The sequence below is a fragment of the Sander vitreus genome, chromosome 1 (assembly GCF_031162955.1).
Source record: "Sander vitreus isolate 19-12246 chromosome 1, sanVit1, whole genome shotgun sequence".
Taxonomy (NCBI): domain Eukaryota; kingdom Metazoa; phylum Chordata; class Actinopteri; order Perciformes; family Percidae; genus Sander; species Sander vitreus.
In genome coordinates, this window is record NC_135855.1 from 19,983,245 (window position 1) to 20,006,223 (window position 22,979).

The window sequence follows — 22,979 nt, forward strand, 5'->3', positions numbered from 1 at the left end:
AATGCAACTGTTCTTGAAACGAATCCAGGGAAGACGGGTAAAAAAAAGATCATTTTGGTACGTGTGGACGTGGCCTAAGTGTCCTAGATGGGGGAGGGGAGCTGCTTTGTATGCATCAGCTACATTAGTGTAAACTTGATCTAAAACCTTTTCTCCTCTTGTGGGGCAAGTTCCCCTATGCCATGATCGTGAATGGATAAACTAAAGTTTATATCAGAGCAGAGAATTAACCATATCTACAGCATACAACATCCTCTATCCTCAGACCTTCAACATAAGAAAACAAAAAAAAACTCTTAGAGCTACCATCTACTCTACTTTTTTATTTTTTATTTATTTTTTTTACAGTTTTGATGCTGCTCATATTGGAAAACAAACCCAGAAAACTGCAGGTCTCAGCAAGTTCTTTTAAATCAAGGCTGAATACCTTTCTTTTTTTATGCTGCATTTCTTTAAATAATTGTTAATTTCTTCTCCTGCACTGTAACTTTTATTCTCATATTTTATTTGTTTTTTATATTTTTGAATGTTTTTAACTGCTCTTTAATGTTTTATGTAAAGCACTTTGAATTGCCTTGTTGCTGAAAGGTGCTATACAAGCAAAGCTGCCTTGCCTTCCTGACTCATGGCATGATTCAGTACATTAGAAAACTTTGAAAAGTTGGGGATTGAGTAAGTCTATAGTCACACACCAGGACATGACTAATTGGTGTATTGAGACATGTGGTGTCTTTTGCCATGTTAAAAGTTCATAGAACAGTAAAAAAGTTGCTGGTTGTTGCTTTTTCTATATTTGACCATACACATTGTAGGGAAACCTAATTTATAGACTACCTTTATTAATAATATCTTCCAAAACGGCAGGCATTACGGCACTCGGGGACAGCTTCGAAATACCAGACCTATAGGCTATGATAAGATTTAACAGAACTATACTGTATATTATATCCAAACAAGCCTTGGTGATAAAGGTGAAGATTATATATAATGTTTATTTAAAAAAAACACTTAGCTGGCCATTTCCCTCTGGAAACAGCCGGTTTCCCCCAGAGTGGCGAGTACCTGTATTTGGACCGGGATGGCACGGTACCGGCGCGTTGCCCTCTCTACTGGACCCAATTCAGTACATAGATCCAAGAGCACAGCTTTATGGAATTTAAATCGGCATATTAGCCAGTCATCGTCATGGTCCCTGAAGCCTTTTTCTCTCTTGATTCTTACATTGGGAGTTAGTCCACCTGCAGGGCCAGCAGTGCCATCATGCAGCATTACGCACGGGTTCACCGCAGTATTTATATGTTTACAACAATTAGAGTGATTGTAGACACCTTGCCAAAATCACAGCATCAACTAGTGGTATTACCCCCTACCCCAAGATACAATTTGAAGACGAAAGTCTAATAGGCAAACACACTTTTCTTCACGCAGGTTTTGTCAGTATTACGAACAGTATTAAAGTGCGGACCGATAACGAGGTCATTAAGTGTAATGATTGCGCGAGAGCTTAACGGCTGTATTTCCAGACTTTGACATTTGATGATATGTGCACAGTATTAAAGACAGATATTTAGTTATTTACAGTGTGTTCTGCCGTTATCTAATGCTAAGGTATTTAAATGCTATCCTGTATTCCATGGAGTCTGGCCATCTCCTCCTGCGCTTCGTAGCGGCCAATATGACTGTGAGACAGCGGCGATTAAATATTAACGAGTTTTGATTTAAGTTTTGATTTGTATTTTACAAGGTGTTTATGGAACAATTATCACTCAGTACAAGCGCAAATAACACTGCTGGATTTAGTCTTCATGGTAATGTGGATGATATGGAGTGAAGAAATGTGCGTGATGCATTAATACTTGAAAAAATATTAAGAGTTATCTTTATTCCCACGTACTTTCTGCAGTCTGACTTCAGTTCACCACCTCACCATCTGCGTCGCCTATTCCCATTGTCTCCAAAATGTGCGTAAGCATGGGTCAGAGTTTGCGTGGAGGACCGCACATTCTCCCGTCAAGTTTGTTTTTTATAAATCACAACCTTTGCGTGGGAAGTGGCGTATGCACATTTTTAGCCCCGTTTTTTGCGTACGCCATGTTTATAAATGAGATGTATAAAAGACTGCGCAGCTTTCATACCAGAAGATGGCGTACGGCCAAAACTTGAAAAGTACCTACGCACAGAAATATTCACATGTATAAAACTGGTCGTACGCCAGGTCCTGCTCACCTTTCCTTTATACATGACAATCCACGTGAAATTGAGCGCACATGAATGAGTGACCGACCCCGCCTTGCCTCCTCCCATAAATGAATATGGGAATTACTATAAATGCGCCCCCGACGTCATTCTTTGTCCAATCACAACGGGTTATCCCGCTGCAGACGAAAAAAAAAAAAAAACACTTCACAGACTGAGGTTGAGGTGCTGATCGCGGAGGTGGAGGCGAGAATTTTTTTTTCTGTTTGGAGTTTGTCATCTTGGATAAGCAATAAAAGAAAATGCCCAGAATGGCAAATGGTGACCGGGCGGTGAATGCACCGAACCATGGCAGAAATAATAATAAAAAATGTTTAATGTCGAACTGGAAATCAAGAGAATAGTGGCAGCGCCACACCAGTTACAGAACAACATGCATCTCAGTGTCAGTCCAAATTACGCATAATAAGCAGTTTGAACTCACTGATGTAATGCCATTTGTTTTATTTATTAAGTGTTAGTACGCTCAGTGAAACGGAGTCCAGCGCGAGGGAGACCCGACTCAGAGAAGGAGAGGTTAGTGAGGCTAGCGTATCCACGGCAGGTGACAGTGCGCACGGATCCGCTGCGCCACGCATGGATGAAATAATGAAATAGTAAATAGGACTACAGTATTATGTGCAGAATTAAGACAGTCAAGACGGCCCAGTCTTTGGTGGACCGGGTACACCTTGTTCACTTAATAGCCTACAAATCATCCACGGGATCAATTACGCATCACATGAGTTTGCCCACCCAACACAGCGTTTGTTCCTGGGGAGATGGATCCGTGCGTCCCGCCTCCTGTGGGCCATGGATGTCTGAGCCTCAGAAACTAAAGACTAGACACTATTGCATTTCCATGCCGATCCGACGACCCGCACATTCTCACGACTGCTCAACAGTTTGCGTGACGGCATTTGTATAATACTCTACTAGCTGACTTGGCAAAACATGTAGGATGTAGTACGCAAATAAAAGCAAAATCTGCAGTATGCCAAAAATACCCAGATGTCGTACTGATTCGGAGAAAATCTCCAGTAGGTAATGCTAAGTAGGTAGAAGGCGTTTTCAAACTGTACATACAAAAAGTTTAAAATCTGGTTAATGGTTTGGTGTTGCTAAATGTAAGCAACATGTGCACATTAAGTCTGGTTGTGTCCCACTCTTCTGAAGAGGGAGTGGTTATGAAGACTACACAGTTGAGATAAATCACCCGTTACCTGGTTGTGATGGTGTTGTAAATCCTGGACATCCAGGATGTTGACCCTTGAACCATATGGACTCAAAGCATTTAATGACATGGTTTGACCCAATTAAAACATACTGTGTGAACGTTTGTATTTGCTGTTCAATTTCACCGATTGCTGATGATCGCGGTGCAAAATACAACGGCGCCATCTGTCGATCACTGGGATCATGAGTTGACTAGCTGTATTAGTTGTTTTCTACAGCACAATTACTGCAGGTAATAATGAATGTGCATAATCTGTCAAAATCAACAAAACATATACATACATACATATATATATACATACACACACACACCAAAACATTTGGGATATAAGTGGCTCCTTTTTAATCTTTTTCAGGAGGCTCACAGTTTATCACCATTTTTCTACCCTATTAAATACCAGTAACATTAACATATGATTTACTAGGTCATTCTGCAGTGAAAAAGAAATTCTAACAATTTAGTTTTTTTTAATAAATTTTATTCAAATTTTGAAAAAGTTTAGTCGAACAGGCCGAATCCCATGTCGTCATCGGACTCCTCAGACTCCTCTTTCTTCTCTTCCTTCTTCTCCTCAGCTGCAAAACAAAACACGTTTTATTCCCTACTATAGTCACCATAACATCTAAGGAACAGCTAAACTCATTTCGGTGCCACTTAAATGTCTGCGCCGCTCTCTGATGCTCCGAAACAGGACGCTGCAGCAACAGAAGCATTGCTGCATGTCACGCTAGTAAACGCTAACGTTACACTTGGCATTGAGTAACGTTAGCGTACCGTTAGCTAGTAGCTGGATTAAACACTGTTAAAATGCTGACATCTAAACTGTGTCTGTATTTCACTGTAGAGGATTTCAACACCGTGACGTACAACCGTCTGCCGCTAAAGCTAAGAGCTAAAAGACACAAACTAGCACTTGGTCACTGCTGTTGTCAACCTCATGGTGCATTCAAACTTATTGTCAAATACCCTTCATGTTTGTCGTTTAACTGCAATTTACTGGGGAAAGAAGTCATTGTTGAAAGTTAATGTTATTACATTTTTAATAAATCAATGAAATTCCCCCTTTCTTGTGCCGATCCGAAAATTGATCCGATCGTGAGTTTTGTGATCTGTTACACCACTACCTACATGACTTGTACCAACCAGGTACATTCTGTCAGGCTAAAATGATGTAGATTTGTCCAATTTAATTCCATGAAAGACTAATGACGACTAACTGATTTGGCTGCATGTAGTCACATTAACATACAAGGTGAAGGCAAAGGCACCGTGTGCCAAGTGATGCTGACAAACAAGGTGCTAAGCTGCAAAGCTCACCTGCAGGGGCAGCGGCTCCACCTGAGCCAGTGGCTGCAGAGCTGGCAACGGCTACAGCACCACCAGCTGGCACGCTGGCCAATTTAGCGTAACCTGAGGAGACACGAGTTGGCAGACATGAAGCACAAGTGATAACATTGACACTCAGCAGCCTGAAACAAGATAGAGGTCAGACACGGTATGTTATCATTAGATATAACCTAGCAATTTAGTTAGTAATACTCAGACATAGCTTAAATACAGTCTCTGTATCAAATTGGGAACATGTTTAATCTTTTATCGTTTTAGCTAATCAAAACATGAACAAAAATTGCCTCCGCCTGCTATACATCCTAAAAAAAAAAAAACTGTTCTACTGACTTCCATCTAAAATAAAAATTCATCACTAAACACAGGCCCAAATACAGGGACAAACACTCACCTGTGACAATCACCTCCTCCACATTCTTGCCTGTGAGCTCAGTAATGACCTGTTGAGAGAAATCACATTTGTGAATAACACCAAGGCAATGACTAGCCGCTGGTAGAAGAGCTGCTGCCACAACATCAGAAACAAAGTGCAGACTGCTCTGTACCTTGCCCAGGCGTGTGTCATCGGCCTCAATGCCAACACTTTCCAGGATCTTCTTGATGTCCTTGGCCTCAGGGTTGCCATTGCCACCCAGGGCAGCGAGCAGGTAAGCAGCTACGTAACGCATCCTGCAAAAATAACCAGGAAGGTTTAACAATTGTGAGTAGATGTGTTAATCACCGACCAGAAACTCAAATACAAGATATGTACACATTTGGCCACCTTTCAACATCTTTTTTAAATTTTCTAAATAAAAGTAACCTCACCACATTGTCTTAAATTAACAGATTTAAGATTAACATTAAAACCATAAATGTGGGATGTACAAAATGTATACACTCCGCCTCTGCTCTAAGCACTTTGTGCTGCAAAATAAATAAAATAATTTCCCCAAAAGGGATAAAGTACACATTATTATATGAAAGTTGCTAAAGAAACAGAAATTAATTGGAGGCACCTATTAGCAAAAATCACATATTAAGCATTAGCTTTTGTGAGCTGCAAAGATTTCTAATCTGATTTTCTACTTTTTTTCTTATCTAGTTCAGAAATGCTAAACAGACTCGCATGTATTACATGTTTCACAACTAATCAAAGATTCAAAATTCTAGTCTGGCATCAGCAAAGGCAAAACATTTCCCTCTCATTTCTTGAAATCTGATTTAAAAATACATTTAAGATTAATCTCGGTCACATACTTAAGATTACTTTGTTCGTAACATTACAAAGAAAATAGTTATCACTGGCTGTTATTAATGCTTACTTTAACTGCGTCCTAATAATCCTATTTAGCTGACTTGCACTTGTGCAAATGTATCGCATATCACTTCAAGTTAAGATTTTAATACGTTTTTTAATTGAATTAGCACGGCAGCATGAGCAGTTCAGTGGTGATTTTCTGACAGTATGTAGGATAAACTAACTTAGCTAGATGGCTAGGCACCAAATCTAAATCTATTGTGTATTTGAGTTAGCGACGAGAACTCCATTTTAAGCAAGTATCTAGTATAAAGTTCCTGTAGTGAAAACTAGGTGAATTTACTTAACACAAATGGTTTAAAATGTGACAAAAGAAAACTAGCTTTACACCCATGTGGTGGCGTGTTCTTCAGTCCCGTTAACATTAGCTGGCTGACTTAGCCGCCACTAACGTTGCAGTAGAGAAAAGGAATTAATATTACTAATATGCCGCACTTTAAGGATTTTCAGCTACTGGGGTTGAAAGTTTACTTATTTATTTGGATATCACGTGCATTTCCCCGGTGATGAATACATTTATAATATCATAAAAAAGACACTCACTTGAGCTAGACGGCGAACGCGTGTTCACTTCGAGGTTAGCACGGATAGAAAGGAAGTTACGTCACGGGATGAAGGCGAAAGAAACATCGCTTCTTCTTCGTGTTCAATAAAAGACAGAAACAGGTAAATCGCTGCCTGCTGTTCCGGAGTGTCATGTAAACTTGACAGGGCTGCAGGTTCCTCAAGTGCAACTGTGAATGTTAACGATTTTACACTGCGATAAATTCAGTATCATTATAGAGCCTACTGATATCTTATTGTGCAGTCATAACAGTGAGTTCATTGTAAACCTCTACAACAACTGTTTCATGCATAAGATGTAATATCTGTAAAAAGAAAACCACCAGTCTGTTGACGCTATGAAAAACAATCAAAAAGCAGTGAAATGCAAGAGTTATTTATTTGTATGTGGCATTTTAACTATAATCTTCCAAGAAAGATAATTGGAAACCTATTTTTTGTACTTAAAATGTTAACCTCTTCAGTTTATTTTTATTGTCATTGTAATCAGGTCTATTTATTCAAAATTATGTGATATTTCTGTATTTTTTTTATAACTATGCAGCAATGTTAACATTGAATGCTATGAAATTTGTACTTGATACAATAAAGAAAATTTAAATTTTTTTTTATGCAAAAATTTTACTGTCAAATAAACCAATAACATGAGTACACCTCATTTAAACTACTTTAGCCAGCATTCAGATTTTGTGTCCTCTTCTGATATCTTCATGTTGTATCTCTCCACGATTGTGTCTCTGTCATTTGGGTCTTTACAGATTTTACTGTGTAGAAAGGATGTTCTCTCAGACATAACCTACCTTTTAATATTCACATTAGAGAATACATTGGATCATTTCTCTATATTTTTGCGGGGGTATTTTGCCGACAATAATGTTATTAGTTAGCAACACACTTAACTGGACCCAGGGTGAGTCTGATGAAAACTGCTGTCTTCGCCCAGTCAATCTCCGAGGATTTAGTTATGTTCTGCCTCTGTTTAGAAGTGGTGAATTAACAGCTCAAAGCAACTTAATACGATATAGTGTCTGGCTTTTGTTTGATATTTAGTGTAGGCAGAAAGGCTTTTTACAATTGCCTCTAGAGCTGTGCATTGGCAAGAATCTGGCGATACAATACGAATCACGATACATGGGTCACGATTCAATATATTTCGATAAGGCGATATATTGGGATTTTTTTAAGTATAATTTTAGAAAAAGACATGATGTGCATAAAAGTCAAAGAAGTTTACTTCAGGTAAACAAATCAGTACACAGAAAATCAAAATTCCAATTTGGGATTGGTTCTTATGAGCAAATTTTTAATACGCTAAAGTAGTATTCCCTAAACGTTAGTTTATGATTTGGTTCGAACTAACCTTTAGAGAACCAGAAACTAACGTTTCCCAACGTTCCGTGTTAGTGGGGAAGGCGCGGGAGATAGTTCTCCATGGACTTTCAAGTTCTGTGATTTCTGTTTAAAGCAAAAACAACTTTTATAAAAACAATGATCTCATCAAATTTGATAAAAAAATATCACCCACGTACATGTATTTACCTTTTTCTTTAACACATATCAGTTCATATATCAATATCATCAATATTACACCATATTGTATGATATTGACAATCTTTTGTCTGCTGTTTGGGTTGACATACGCAGACAAAACATTGTATTAACATTTCTTGACAAGAAGTCCAACAATACTACCTGAAGTATAGTATTAAGGCAAAGAACGAAGAGTGACAACCACATACAGTTTGAAACCTCCACATCACCTGTCGGCCTACACAGGGAGGGGGGACCTGTCACGTTTCACTAAAGCGGCACCCAGAAGCAGACCAGGACAAGGAGAGTTGAATAAAGGTGAGTATTTATTTAGAAACTTAAATGTGGAAGCAGGAGAATCCAGGTGACGGAGCAGGCAGCGGAGGTGAGTAGGTGGGAGGGAATGAGCAGATCCGATGTTGTTTCTGAAGCAACAGACGACCAGGCAGAGGTGGAGTGAATATCCCGGGAGAGTAACTGCAGACAGAGGAAACGAAGGTAAGTTCACAGCGAGCAAAAATAACAGAACAGCAAAACTAACTTTTAGTAAACTGAGGCTGATACGCAGGCACAACATACTGTTCATGGCTAACGATCTGGCAGGGAATGGATGTCAGGTCAGAGCTTATGAAGTGGAGAGGTGATGATCAGGACCAGGTGTGCAGGTAGCTGATGAGATGCAGGTGTGGGTAATTGAGAGATCTCCCGCCTTGCTTCGTCACCAGGCAACCAGACAAGGTGCGTTCAGGAAACTCAGGAAAAAAGACTCCAGGACAGAATACAGGCAACTCAGGCAGAAAACAGACTCAGAAAGTGGGATTCATGACAGGACCTCAGTGGTTCCCAACCATTTTGTGACCCCTTTACTATCCTTGGGTAAACTGACGACCCCTGACTAAGTGACATATTTCATGGATATACCTTATTATATTCAATGCATAACAATAACACTGTTACAAAAATAAATTCATTTTTAACATACTGTCCTGTGAATATTGTCACAGAGATGAGATTTCCCGACCAAACCCGACCCCAAACCCTATCCCGAACCCGATACCAAACCCGACCGAACCTGATGCCGAACCCGGCCGAACCTGAACAAACCTTATGCCGAACCCGGCCAAACCCGACCCAGACCGAATCCGATCCCAAACCCGATTCTGAACCCAAACTAACCCAATCCCGAACCCGGGTTCCGGCAAAGAATTTCAGCTCTAACTGTTACTCCATTTTAATGCACCAGGGAGGTAGCAGTCACATGTCAACCTAAGGCTATGCAGCAAGTGGGAGTTGTTTCTCAGCTCAATAAAAGCCTTGCCAAGCAGTAACGGGATGTTTGATTTGACAAAAACTACAGCTCCTATGGGAGGATGAACCAGGCTTAGCATTAAAGCTACACTCATTAATATTGTTATAACAATAACTGTTACAAAAAAATAAATTTTTAACATACTGTCCTGTGAATATTGCCACAGAGATGAGATTTCCCGACCGAACCCGACCCCAAAACCGATCCCGGACCCGGCCGAACCCAATACCAAACCCGGCCGAACCCGGGACCGAACTCGACCGAACCTGATACTGAACCCGACCGAACCATACCGAAAGTGATCAAATAGCATTAACGTTAGCTACTTCTCAACCAGCACATTGTAGTAACGTTCCCAAACCCAATCCCGAACCCGATACAGAACCCGGCCGAACCCGACCCAGGCCGAATCTGGCCGGACCTGGCCGAACCCGGCCGAACCCGATACCGAACCCGGCAGAACCCGACCCCGAACCCTTACCGAACCCGGCCGAACCCGACCCCGAACCCGGCCGAACCCGACCCCGAACCCGGCCGAACCCTGACCGAAGATGGCCGAACCTGACCCTGAACCCGACCTTCAGATAGAGCTGAAGTTTTTTGCCCGAACCCGACTGAACCCGGCCGAACCCGACCCCGAACCCGACCCCGAACCAGGCAGAACCCTGACCGAACCCGGAAGAACCCGGACCCGAACCCGGCCGAACCCTGACCGAACCCGGCCGAAACCGAACCCGAACCCGAAACCGGCCGAACCCTGACAGAACCCGGCCGAACCCGGACCCGAACCCGGCCGAAAACTTACCGAACCCGGCCGAACCCGGACCCGAACCTGGCCGAACCCTGACCGAACCCGGCCGAACCCGGACTCGAACCAGACCAAACCCGACCTTCAGTTAGAGCTGAAGTTCTTTGCCCGAACCCGACCATACCTGACATTCAGTTAGAGCTGAAGTTATTTGTCCGAACACTATCGAACCCGGCCGAACCCTGACAGAACCCGGCCGAACCCGGACCGAACCCGGCCGAACCCTGACCGAACCCGGACCCGAACCCGGACCCAAACCCGGCCGAACCCTGACCGAAGATGGCCGAACCTGACCCTGAACCCGACCTTCAGATAGAGCTGAAGTTTTTTGCCCGAACCCAGACCCGAACCCGGCCGAACCCGGACCCGAACCCGGCCGAAACCGAACCCGAACCCGGACCCGAACCCGGCCGAACCCTGACCGAACCCGGCTGAACCCGGACCCGAACCCGGCCGAATCCTGACCTTCAGTTAGAGCTGAAGTTCTTTGCACGAACACTATCAAACCAGGCCAAACCCGGACCCGAACCCTGACCGAACCCGGCCGAACCCTGACCGAACCCGGCCTTCAGTTAGAGGTGAAGTTCTTTGCCTGAACACTATCAAACCCGGCCGAACCCGAACCCGGCCGAACCCTGACCGAACCCGGCCGAACCCTGACCAAACCCGGCCTTCAGTTAGAGGTGAAGTTCTTTGCCTGAACACTATCAAACCCGGCAGAACCCTGACCGAACCCGGAAGAACCCGGACCCGAACCCAGCCGAACCCTGACCAAACCCGGCCGAACCCTGACCGAACCCGGCCATCAGTTAGAGGTGAAGTTCTTTGCCTGAACACCATCAAACCCGGCCGAACCCGGACCCGAACCCGGCCGAACCCGGCCGAACCCTGGCCGAACCCGCGAACCGGCGACCGAACCCGGCGAACCCTGACCGAACCCGGGCTCAGTTAGAGTGAGGTTCTTTGCCTGAACACTATCAAACCCGGCCGAACCCGAACCGAACCCTGACCCGAACCCGGCCGAACCTGACTGACCCGACCCGGCCCGAGACCGGGCGAACCCTGACGAACCCGGCAGAACCCGACTGAACCCGGCCCGAACCCGGACCCGAACCCGCGAACCCGAACCCGGACCCGAACCCTGACCCGCCGAACCCGGCCGAACCCGGACCCAAACCTGGCCAAACCCTGACCGAACCCGGCCGAACCCGGACTCGAACCAGGCCGAACCCGACCTTCAGTTAGAGCTGAAGTTCTTTGCCCGAACCCGACCATACCTGACATTCAGTTAGAGCTGAAGTTATTTGTCCGAACACTATCAAACCCGGCCGAACCCTGACCGAACCCGGCCGAACCCTGACCGAACCCGGCCGAACCCGGACCCGAACCCGGCCGAACCCTGACCGAACCCGGCTGAACCCGGACCCGAACCCGGCCGAATCCTGACCTTCAGTTAGAGCTGAAGTTCTTTGCCCGAACACTATCAAACCAGGCCAAACCCGGACCCGAACCCGGCCGAACCCGGACCTGAACCCTGACCGAACCCGGCCTTCAGTTAGAGGTGAAGTTCTTTGCCTGAACACTATCAAACCCGGCCGAACCCGAACCCGGCCGAACCCAAACCCGGCCGAACCCGGACCCGAACCCGGCCGAACCCGGCCAAACCGGGACCCGAACACTATCAAACCCGGCCGAACCCGAACCCGGCCGAACCCTGACCGAACCCGAACCCGGCCGAACCCTGACCGAACCCGAACCCGGCCGAACCCTGACCGAACCCGAACCCGAACCTGGCCGAACCCTGACCGAACCCGGCCGAACCCGTACCCGAACCCGGCCGAACCTGACTGAACCTGGCCGAACCTTATGCCGAACCCGGCCGAACCTGATGCAGAACCCGGCCGAACCTGACCGAACCTTATGCCCAACCCCACCAAACCCTACCAAACCCGATCTCGAACCTGGTCGAACCCGAACTAACTCGATCCCGAACAAAGATCTTCAGCTCTGTTACTCCATTTTAATGCACCAGGGAAACCTAAGACTATGCAGCAAGTGGGAGTTGTTTCTCAGCTCAATAAAAGCCTTGTCAAGCAGTAACGGGATGTTTGATTTGACAAAAACTACAGCTCCTATGGGAGGGTACACAAGGCTTAGCATTAAAGCTACACTCATTAATATTGTTATATTACTTCATGCAAAGGGTAAACAACTTGATTGCATAGTTTGCATAGACTGAGTCCATTATAATCTGAAATAGCTGGTATGTCAAGTCAAACATAGCGGCATTGCATTCCATCGCATGTGAACACATTTAATATTACATTTAAATGATTAAAACACTGTGCTATTTTTCCAGATTGTCAATATTTGTCATATTGTATGACATATTGTACAGTAGCAGAGCATGTTAAAAGCATTATGTACAGGACGGTATCTATCTTACTCAGATTCCCAGGTGATAGGTCTCCATGTACTTTCAAATTCTGTGGTTTCTGTTTAAAGCAAAAACAGCTTTTATAAAAACAATGACCTCATCAAATTTGATTAAAAAAAATATCACCCACCTACATGTATTTACCTTTTTCTTTAACAAAACATGGTATCATCAATATTACATCATATTGTATGATATTAATGAGAATCTTTTGTCTGCTATTTGGGTTGACATACGCAGACGAAACATTGTATTAACATTGCTTGACAAGAAGTCCAACAATACCACCTGAAGTATAGTATTAAGGCAAAGAACGAAGAGTGACAATCACATACAGTATGAAACCTCCACATCACCTGTCGGCCTATATAGAGAGGGGGGGACCTCAGTGGTTCCCAACCTTTTTATGACCCCTTTACTATCCTTGGGTAAACTGATGACCCCTGACTAAGTGACATATTTCATGGATATACCTTATTATATTCAATGCATAACAATAACACTGTTTTAAAATGATCAAACCACAGAATTTGAGAAACAACTCCTGCTTGCTGCATAGCCTTAGGTTGACATGTGAATGCTAACTCCCTGGTGCATTAAAATGGAGTAACAGTTAGAGCTGAAGATCTTTGCCCGAACCCGGATTCGGGATGTAAATATTGCCACAGAGATGAGATTTCCCGACCGAACCCGACCCCAAACCCGATCCTGAACCCGCCCGAACCCAATACCAAACCCAACCGAACCCGACCCCGGTACCAAACCCAACCGAACCTGATGCCGAACCCGGCCGAAACCTTACCGAAGCTTATGCCGAACCCGGCCAAACCCGGCCGAACCCGACCGAACCTTATGCCGAACCTGACCGAACCTTATGCCGACCCCGACCAAAGGGGTTTAAACACAACATAAACGTGAACCACTGTCTTACAGGAATATTTTTGCACGTAAACTATAAAAAAAATACTTTTTCAGCCCTTCTGAGTTTGCAGTTATGAGTATTGCTAAATAAAATATTGTGATACTCAAGTGTATCGATTTTTTCTTACACCCCTAATTGCCTCTGCATTTAATAATTGCTTGAACGGAGCAATTATTATTACATATTATTAACTATTATTAGTAACATTTGTGCTTTTCCTGCTATGACAAATCACAATGTCTGATGTGAAAAAGGCTTATGAAACAGATTCATAACAATAAACAAATAAGAGTACTTTGATGCCGAAAAGGATACCAAAATTCAGGTTAGCAGGAAACTGCATGTAAAGAACATGACATAGAGACTTATGACAGGGAAAAATCCAAAATATCAAGAAGCCTTTCCCGCCCTCCAATTCATGCCATGGCCAATGTAACGGTAAAAACTGGCAATTCCGGCAAATTTTTACCTGAATTTATCATTTGGAACTAATGCAAAACATGCAGTAGGGCATGATAGAAAAAGTAAGAAACCTCTCAGTCTATCCCTGTATATGTGAATGTCTCCACTTACTAATGACTGTTAGTTTTAACTGTATTGTGTATAAATGAAATTTATTGTTATTATTATGACACGTTTTTGACCACAAAATTGCTGGGTTCAAGAGAAAATCTCAATTATTTAAACTTTATTTGAAGTCCAACTGTCACATCCATTAAGTTGGGACTGCAATGATGCTTCCATCAAGTTTCCTTCTCTGAAGTAGTTTCCTGCTTTTCATACAGCTAGGGCAAGATAGTGAAAGAGGAAGTGGAAGGGAAAACATTTATTTGTGTGTCTGCTGCAAAGAACGTCAACAAATAAGTGTTAGATGTGTCAGAAAATAAACTGTTTTAATAGTTGAGAATTCAAGTTCACTCTGGGTTTATTCCTCCAACAGTATTTGACAGCAAAAATGTTACATTTCCCTCTACATCAAAAAGAGCTCTCACTGTGTGTCATGTGCATACTCTAGATGCTGAATTTCCATAATATCTACCACATACAGTATGTGTCAGGCATGACAATAATTATGAAGAGTGGAGACTCTTATGCAGCATGAGTACGTCTTCTAAAAGAACAGACAAGTCTTACATGTTTGGAACAAAACCTTAACTAAATGATGAGACATGCCCGTAAACATCTTATTGTTTTGATTATGACGTGTTCTCTCACTACTCTTTGACTGCCTTTGATGGTTGTTCCCAATGTTATTGAGCCTAAAACTAAAATAGGTAATTCATAAAGATGTAAAATATGTTCAAGGAGACCTTTAAAAATTCAAGCACTGTTTATTTAGCCTCTAGTCTATTATTTTGATCTACATCACAACATTTTACATTCCACATCAATGTAACACAGTAAATTATGTAACACAAAATAACACAACACAGTCTACAGGTAATCCTAAACAAGCACAAACATTTTAAAACATTATCAAAGTTTTCACAAATGTTGCAAGTTTGGTCTTGCTACTAGAATGAAAAGAGAAATCAGTTCAGATCTCAGAAAAGAAGTGCCGATGTACGACAGTCTGTAAGTTCATACAGTCAAGAGATCTGTCCTACATCAGTGCTGCTGTTCGGAGAGACTTCACTGATATGGCCCTGGTACACAGTCAAAATGGAAGTACCAATTATTCCTGGTATTTGTTTTTAGGAAATCCACTTATAAAAATTTGAGAAAAATATCAAAAGAAAACTATTATAAAAAATACTCTATTGACCATTCCAATATATAGACAAGGGAAATGGGTAGAAAGTTGAAGGGTACTTCACACGTTTTACAACTAAGTTAGACAATGGTCAGTGACATTCAGTGGAGAGTGTGACTGTGCAATACAAAGTCTCATTACATTTTTTCCTGATTTACTATTCATGTGCGTACGCATTGAATCTAGCTAGCTAATGTTGGATAAAACACAATTAGGAGACAAAATATACATTATATTAAGACATTTACGTATGACTTTTATGTACACCCCGACTCTTCTGCTAAACTTTCTGCCTCAAAACAAAAGTATGCTCAAATTAGACTATGCAATGGTCTATTGCTAACCACTTTCACATAAGCCTATTCTTCTACATGTATCCTCCTGACAATCATTAATTAGATAGCATGGCTAATATCACATGGAAAATGCCACTGCAACTACTTGATGGTGATCAATGTGAGAATGTTACAATAACAAACATTGTAAATGTCTCATTAGATTATGTAACTCCAATGTGTCTAAGTACAGCGTTCCCAGACTTAGACATTTGTCCACACACCACAGCCTTAAAACAGTAAATTTCAATAATATTCTGCAGTAAGATAACTATTTTGCACCATTACAGGATATTCCCAACGTTTTCAATGACCTTGCATAGATAATTTATTTGCATTCAGTTTTTGCAGTAGTGTGTGTTTGTTTTATACTTTGTCCCAAAATTCAGCATTTTTCATAAGAAGTAATTACTGGGAGCACACCCACTAAAATACAACAGGGCTATGTGGTCATCATGTATCATCATTTTTGTCTTGCAATATTAAAGTAACATACAAGTCGATAAAGATATCTTCCACTGACTTGAGTGAAGATAATCCTGCAGGTTAATGTAACATTAAAAGGAACAGCAGACTTTAAGTAATAATGGACTTTATGTAGAGACTGTAACAAACAAAAGTAAGAAGCCAAAGAGAAAGATTTGTTTGCTCTAAAGTTTGTAAGCAAACTGCAATTTTAGTTCCAATTAATAAATAAAAAAATATCATCACAGCTAATACTCACCTTGTTGTGGAAAAAAACTTTATTACTTTGCACTGATAATATTTATTTTAGCACTTGCTGAAGCATGTCAGTGCATTTAGTGATGCACAGCACAAAGGCATATTTTGGAAAACTAATTTATTTCATGCCAAAAAGTACCTACGGATCTCAATACTTTCGAATGAGCTTTTTACAATTTGCTGGATGAATTTATATCATAGGAAGCTGCCCTTATTGATCATTATTTATGTTAAGAGATGGTGGATAAAGTAACAAAAACACCAAATGAAAAACTACATCACAAAAGCAGCAGCAGGCAATCAGTGACCTTATTTAAGATGCATTGGTCACAAACTGTATAGCTATTTAATTAGACATGTCATGTCAGTCATGACTTAGTCTCGCTTTGACAGACCCTCCTCCAATGGGTCTGGCTACTCCACACAGCATTTGGGGATGGGAGGAAAATGTGCTCTGACGGAATTTCCTGCAGCACCGGAGCAATCCCGGAAGTGGAAAGGCAAGGATATAGACTAGTCATGACTCAACTGGATATTAATTTAACACTACACTGCATTAAAAAGAAATTTGTTTGTGAAGAACAGTTCAACATCAGAGGACAAACAGTTGAGGAGACTGAAGCTGCACTGAAGACAAAGGTTTCCTGCTTTCATACACTGCCATGTGTTATATGTGTATGTTATATGTACTTTATCCACCATCTATTTACCTCTACAGTTTATCAGTTAGATTAATCACATCTCCCTTCATTGTTTCTACCTTCCTGCCTTAATGGTGTGATGTCTTGATCCTAAAACTGGACAAAAGTATGGCTTAGTCAGCCAAAGCCTAGTTCACATTATGCTATATACATGTTACTGCATCTATCACTTTTGCGAATAAATCTCCGAAATTAAATTTGTGTTGGGGATAGGTTTGGTTTGGTTTTCTCAATCAGGAATAAAGCATTAATATTCCACAAGAAGGAATATCCATACCATAGCTAAACATGCATTCTGCAAACACTTAAAAACTATAAAAGCCTTGTTTTAAGTGTTGTAAATGTGGGAGGAAATCCTACATAAGCCATAGCCTGCTTAAAAACCGTATATCTGTTTGGCAGTATTCAGTAACAAAATGTTTGTCATTGTCATTCTTATTTTAACATATTGTGCAGTTTGTATATTACATACATTACAGAGTACATGGGTGCCACTTACATGTTGGGAGTACTCTTGTCTTTGAATGGAGTGCAGGCATCCTAAAAGTAAATGGTTATTTAAATTTCAAGACATTTTTCTATACATTTTATCACAGCACCAGTGTCATTTTTTTTGTCTTTAATGCAAAGCCTTTTAAGATGAAAGGACTACCATGATAAAGAAGTTCAAATGAAGTAAATGTTTCATTTAGGACAAACTTTTGGTTTGCAAGACATTGAAAAACTGTATAAAAAATAAAAAAAATCCCTAAATGCTTTGTAAAGTCAGAATATGAAGTAGCCATATATATCAACATCGGCTATTTCATTCATCAAATCATAATGACAACATCTCACATTAGGCATTATAGTGAACTCAAGAGATTGTTTAATACCAATGTCTTGTTTTTCCTTATTTATTTTTTTTAGCAAAGATCAAAGACAAACTGTATGTGACTTCTCATTAAGTACTTTACCTGGCAAAAAGGAAAAACATGACATATAGTACATTCCTGATTTATGTCAAGACAAATTAACCAGAACCTGAAAAGGTTTCATCTCATGTCATGCTGACAGCAAGGTCTTTGCTTATGAAGGTGTATTACTTTGATAAAAGTAGTAATGTGAGTCTCTGTGGAGGCAGGAATTTAGTTCAAAAGTTGCTGAGACCCCATTACATCACTTACAGTACTTGCGGAGCTTTTTATAGTGTGGTATGACGTTATAAAACTTAAAAAAAAAAGGTAAGCCTCCCTTATTTCCCTTATTATCCAACATATAACCATCTCTTTTTAACTAATTAAAACTGTCATCAACTCCTCTAAAGCATCCCTTCTCCAGACATGCCTGTAGAGTGGCAGACAAAATAAAACTGCACCTTAAGTTTGCACAATTAAAGGGTTTTACATAAGTCTACCATGTATTTACATCCAATTTGAGAATAACAGATGCAAAGCAGTAATTCCTGCAACAAGCATTTCATTACCAGTAATTGACTTTTAAACCATTAAAAAGGAAAATATAAATGGTGAAAACAGTACATAAGATAAACGTGTTTGCCCTGAGGCACTTGGCTGCTGTGATAAAATAATTAAAAACATTACCTTTCCAGTCAAAGGAATTGTGTAGTTGGTCTCAAAAGCATTCAAATTGTCAATTCAAAAATAATGCACACGTGTGAGCGACCACCTACACTGACAATCATGATCATTATAGTGTTTGTCTAGAGTTGTAGTGTCCAGTGTAACAATGGTGAATATCAAAAATGATACAGAAAAGGGTAGAATCACAATAAACAGTATGTGTGAGTAGGAACTAAAACTAAACTTTTGTGTTTGTTAAGCTTTTTGGGGCAGGGAAATAAGAAAGAGACCAGAACAAATAGCCAGAAGGCTATAGGAGGAGAGACATGGGAGCGGAGCACCAGAACCAAAAAAATCCTACTGGGGGTAGTTGTTCTGTTGCCGGCGCTTCGCCGACCTCATTTTCTCAAAGCGTGACTCCATTTCCTCTAGGACTTTGGGGGTGTACCTTACAACCAGCTTCACTGTGCCCTGAGCTGCTTTGAGGAGTTCCACAGCTTTCTCGTGGTGCTCACCTTCCACACTCTGGAAAAAAAACAACACAGAAATGTAGTGTAAGATTTTTTTTTTTAGGTTTTTAATCTAAAAAGGCAAGATAGTATGGGCACTTGATAATGAACAATGTATGTTGTAACCTATGGAAGAAAGAAACAATAACTTTAGTGCTTAATAGGTATTGGAGTGAACATAATTCCAACATTAGGTTTGGCTGCCAGTTTCAACTTGCCATATAACAGTTTTTAATTTGGAAATTCTAATGAGAACAAACTGAGCAATAAACAAAATCAATTGGATGATTGTCTTAGGCTGATCCTGGAATGTTAACCTAACTAAACGCATCTGCCGAATAGGCCTTAAACTGTGGTGTTTTTTGTTGTTTTTTTTAAACAAAAAACTAAGTTTACATTCACGGTTTCTTATCGAAACAAAGTGTGTGTATTCTTGAAGCCTAATAAACAGGTTGAATGCATTTTCCTTCCTCATAAAACATTCTAAGAGCCAATTTTCAGAAGACTTTGAGATCTACATTGTTTACATCCATATTTGCTTGTTAGCAGTCTTCTCCATTGCCTTTGTTTGCACATTGCTACATTTATTGGCTACAGTTCTTACAACCACCAACTGCTGACCAATGGAATAGCGTTAAACCATCAGCAGGACTGAGTAAGCGTCACCTACATGCCCGGGGGAATGCTTGAGTGTGCCGACTGACATATCGAGGACCAACTCTTAAAAACATTGCTCCATATCAATACTGAAAATCTCCACAGGGTACCTTTAAGATGTAGTTCTTCTGATAGCTGCTTTGTGCTAACTCAGTGTGCAAGGGGATGTGACTGTTGAAAAACACTAACATCATCACCATCACAATGTTAAAAACCTAATTTTGCCTGATTTCTGGAGACACCTCTGTCCTCCTTGAGGACGAGCATACTAAACATGAAAAGTGAGGGTGTCATATGATGTAGCCTACAGATTGTACAGCCCTTTGAGGCAAATTTGTCATTTATGATATTGGGCTATAAGTGTAGAAGTGAATTTGAGAGGTTTTAAATTGTTCATATGCCCTTATCGCTAAGTGTTTAGTTTTAGCACTTAGTGGATAATACAGCCGATTTTACAAAAACAGCAACTGAAGTACGTGTCATAGTAAAGCTTCAAATTTAACATCCTGGAGTAAGTCTCGATTCTGTGAATTGAACGTACCACCCCATTAACAGAGAGAAGCTGGTCGCCTCTCTTCAGTCCTCCATGTCGGTCAGCGATGCCTCCTGGGATGATCCGTGAGATGTATATAGGTGAGTTTTGCTCCTTTCCACCCATTATGTTGAAACCCAGGCCTTCTTCTGTCTTGGGCAGTTCCACGACACGTGGATGTGAGTGTCCCTCACTTGCGGCAAAAGCTGCCACAGTCGCCTACAAAATAAACAAAGTGGTGTTTGCAAATACACTGTATTTATTTATTAACACGCAATGTGAAGTGTTCGACTAAAGCGCCTTTAAGAAACAAATGGTCTAAAATTATGATTACAAAATATGCTTTCGTATTAGATGGTATTTCACTTGGATCTACCTTGGCTGTGGCATTGGCCCTGACCTCAGGACTGCTGTTGATGTCCACTGTTTCATACACATGTTCATAAACCTGAAGAGAAATTGTTGGACAATATTTTGTCACATCCCAGCAAGAGCTGTCCACATTTTCAAAAAAGGTGAACACAAAGTAATCCAACCAAACCCTGTTTTTAAACACTTATGTCACCAGAAGAGAACGGTGAACTAATGCCATCTCACAGTTAAGTGTTTTAGGAAAACCAAAAGAGTCTCACTTCTCTGACAGCGTTACAGAATTCACTCTGTAAGACCCTCTGCAGCGCCTGCAGCTTCTGGGGAGGCACTTCCCCTGTCCTCTGGAGTTTATCAAGCAGTTCAACAGCACGGTTAATATCTGTCAAAACAAACACACACACACACACACACACACACACACACACACACACACACACACACTTGATATCTGCAAATGCCATGCAAATGTTATGGAAGCAAAATATGAATCTCTTAATCTCTGCTAATTGCTACTGTAGCTGATTCTAATTAGATCATTACCTTCCTTTTAACATTTTGGTGTAACGTTACCCAATAGCGAAGATATTGTTTCACATATATTTACTTGTGCTTTCCTTTAGCCTAGCTAGCCAAGTTAACATTATGTGTGGGGGCTTGTGTATTAGCAGACACAGCAGGAACTAATGTCAGCATTTTGTTGAAGGAAGACTGAGGTTGAAAAATAGTCTGTAATGTAAATGTTTCCTCCTGCTGATCCTCACAGCTTGTGATGATACAGATGGTGCAACAAAGTGTCTCAAACCTCAATTACATACGTTGAGCTTTTAACAAACAAGATAGCTCAGCTGACCACTGTCTAGTTCTCACTAATAGCTAGCTAGACTAAGCTAGCTAAGTAAAACAATGTTGCGTTACTTTCGTTCGTTGCCTAGAATATAACGTTACATGGTTAGTATAAATATATGTCTTGCTATCAGCAAGACATCGTTAACGCAACGTTGGCCAACTAAACAGGAAACTATTCTGACAAAAACTCTCACCAGCTCTATTTGGCTAACGCTAGCTAAACTAGTTTAATGTCTCCATGGATCACAACAAATATTATTAAGCTAACGCTAGCTAGCCAATTAACTACCGTTACCTCTTTCCAACCGCACGGGCTCCCCAAGCGATGCCATTCTTGAAATGGGTGGCTAGTTGACGTCAGATGGATATTAAACGCTAGAGATGGAAAACTAAATATGGTAATCCTGGCTAACGTTACGTGCGCTTAACCGAGACGATAAATCAGATTACCCAAGTTAGCCGGCTGTGTGTGTGTGTCATGGTGCGTTCACGTAACCCTCGTAAAGTGTATAACCCACCAAAATAATCATGTTGTTTTCCATAGTTCCTGGATGCTATTGAGCAAGCACTGAATGACTCTTCCCTAACTAATGTAATTCAGTCAATAGTTTATCTCCAAACAATACATAACATACGTAATTAAGTATGAATACCTTATGCAGGCCTATGCTACGCCTTATATACGTTATACAATGCGTCTAGTTACTTCTTATAACTGTACTTTTTGTTCTGTTAATGCTGCAGGGACATTACATTTGTTTACATTTGTTTTAGATTGCCCTGGTATTACCAAAGCCCGTCTACGGAAATTCTTTGGTATTACTATTTTTTGGAAATGTGTTAATGATTCTCTGTCCGACTTGACTAGGTTGATCTATCCAAATCGGAGGAAAAAATGTTTTTTCTTGCTGTTTTCTTGCTGTTTGCTTGTTTGGTCGTCCATATAGTCTGTATATTGCGCCTAAAAGACAATACATATTTAATCACAAAAAATGTAATACCTTATGCACATATATCGAAAATTTAATAGGCCTACATCACACATACCAATAAATATCACGAAATCACCCATGACTTAATGTAGTGTAGTGGATGGAAGTTATTTCTATTCTTGAGGATCCTCCCTTCTTCCACCTCTGCCTTGGTGCATATTTCGTTTCTGGAGTCAATTCCCATTCTTAATGTTGGATACTGCAGTGACTTGGGTTTAACTTTAAGGATATGTATTGTGTTTTGTAAGTTCTGTGTAATGTTGACGTGGAATATGGAGAGGGGTCATCCTTTGGTGCCTTGTGTCAAA

At 41.1% G+C, this 22,979-nt stretch overlaps 2 protein-coding genes across 2 annotated transcripts; both read right to left on the reverse strand.

Moving 5' to 3' along the window:
* Window positions 1–3,928: 3,928 nt before the first annotated feature.
* On the reverse strand, window positions 3,929–6,756 carry rplp2b (ribosomal protein, large P2b). The gene is made up of 5 exons (XM_078247310.1): window positions 6,663–6,756; window positions 5,365–5,488; window positions 5,211–5,259; window positions 4,790–4,882; window positions 3,929–4,047 (listed from the first exon to the last, which is right to left on the reverse strand). The coding sequence occupies exons 2-5, from the start codon at window positions 5,485–5,487 to the stop codon at window positions 3,971–3,973; spliced, it is 342 nt and encodes a 113-aa protein (XP_078103436.1). The 5' UTR covers window position 5,488; window positions 6,663–6,756; the 3' UTR covers window positions 3,929–3,970.
* An 8,244-nt stretch (window positions 6,757–15,000) lies between these two features.
* Window positions 15,001–22,162, reverse strand: lin7c (lin-7 homolog C (C. elegans)). Its single transcript, XM_078247327.1, has 5 exons — window positions 21,975–22,162; window positions 21,094–21,212; window positions 20,838–20,909; window positions 20,471–20,680; window positions 15,001–19,288 (listed from the first exon to the last, which is right to left on the reverse strand). Exons 1-5 carry the CDS (start codon window positions 22,009–22,011, stop codon window positions 19,121–19,123), a joined length of 606 nt encoding a protein of 201 aa, XP_078103453.1. The 5' UTR covers window positions 22,012–22,162; the 3' UTR covers window positions 15,001–19,120.
* Window positions 22,163–22,979: the final 817 nt, after the last annotated feature.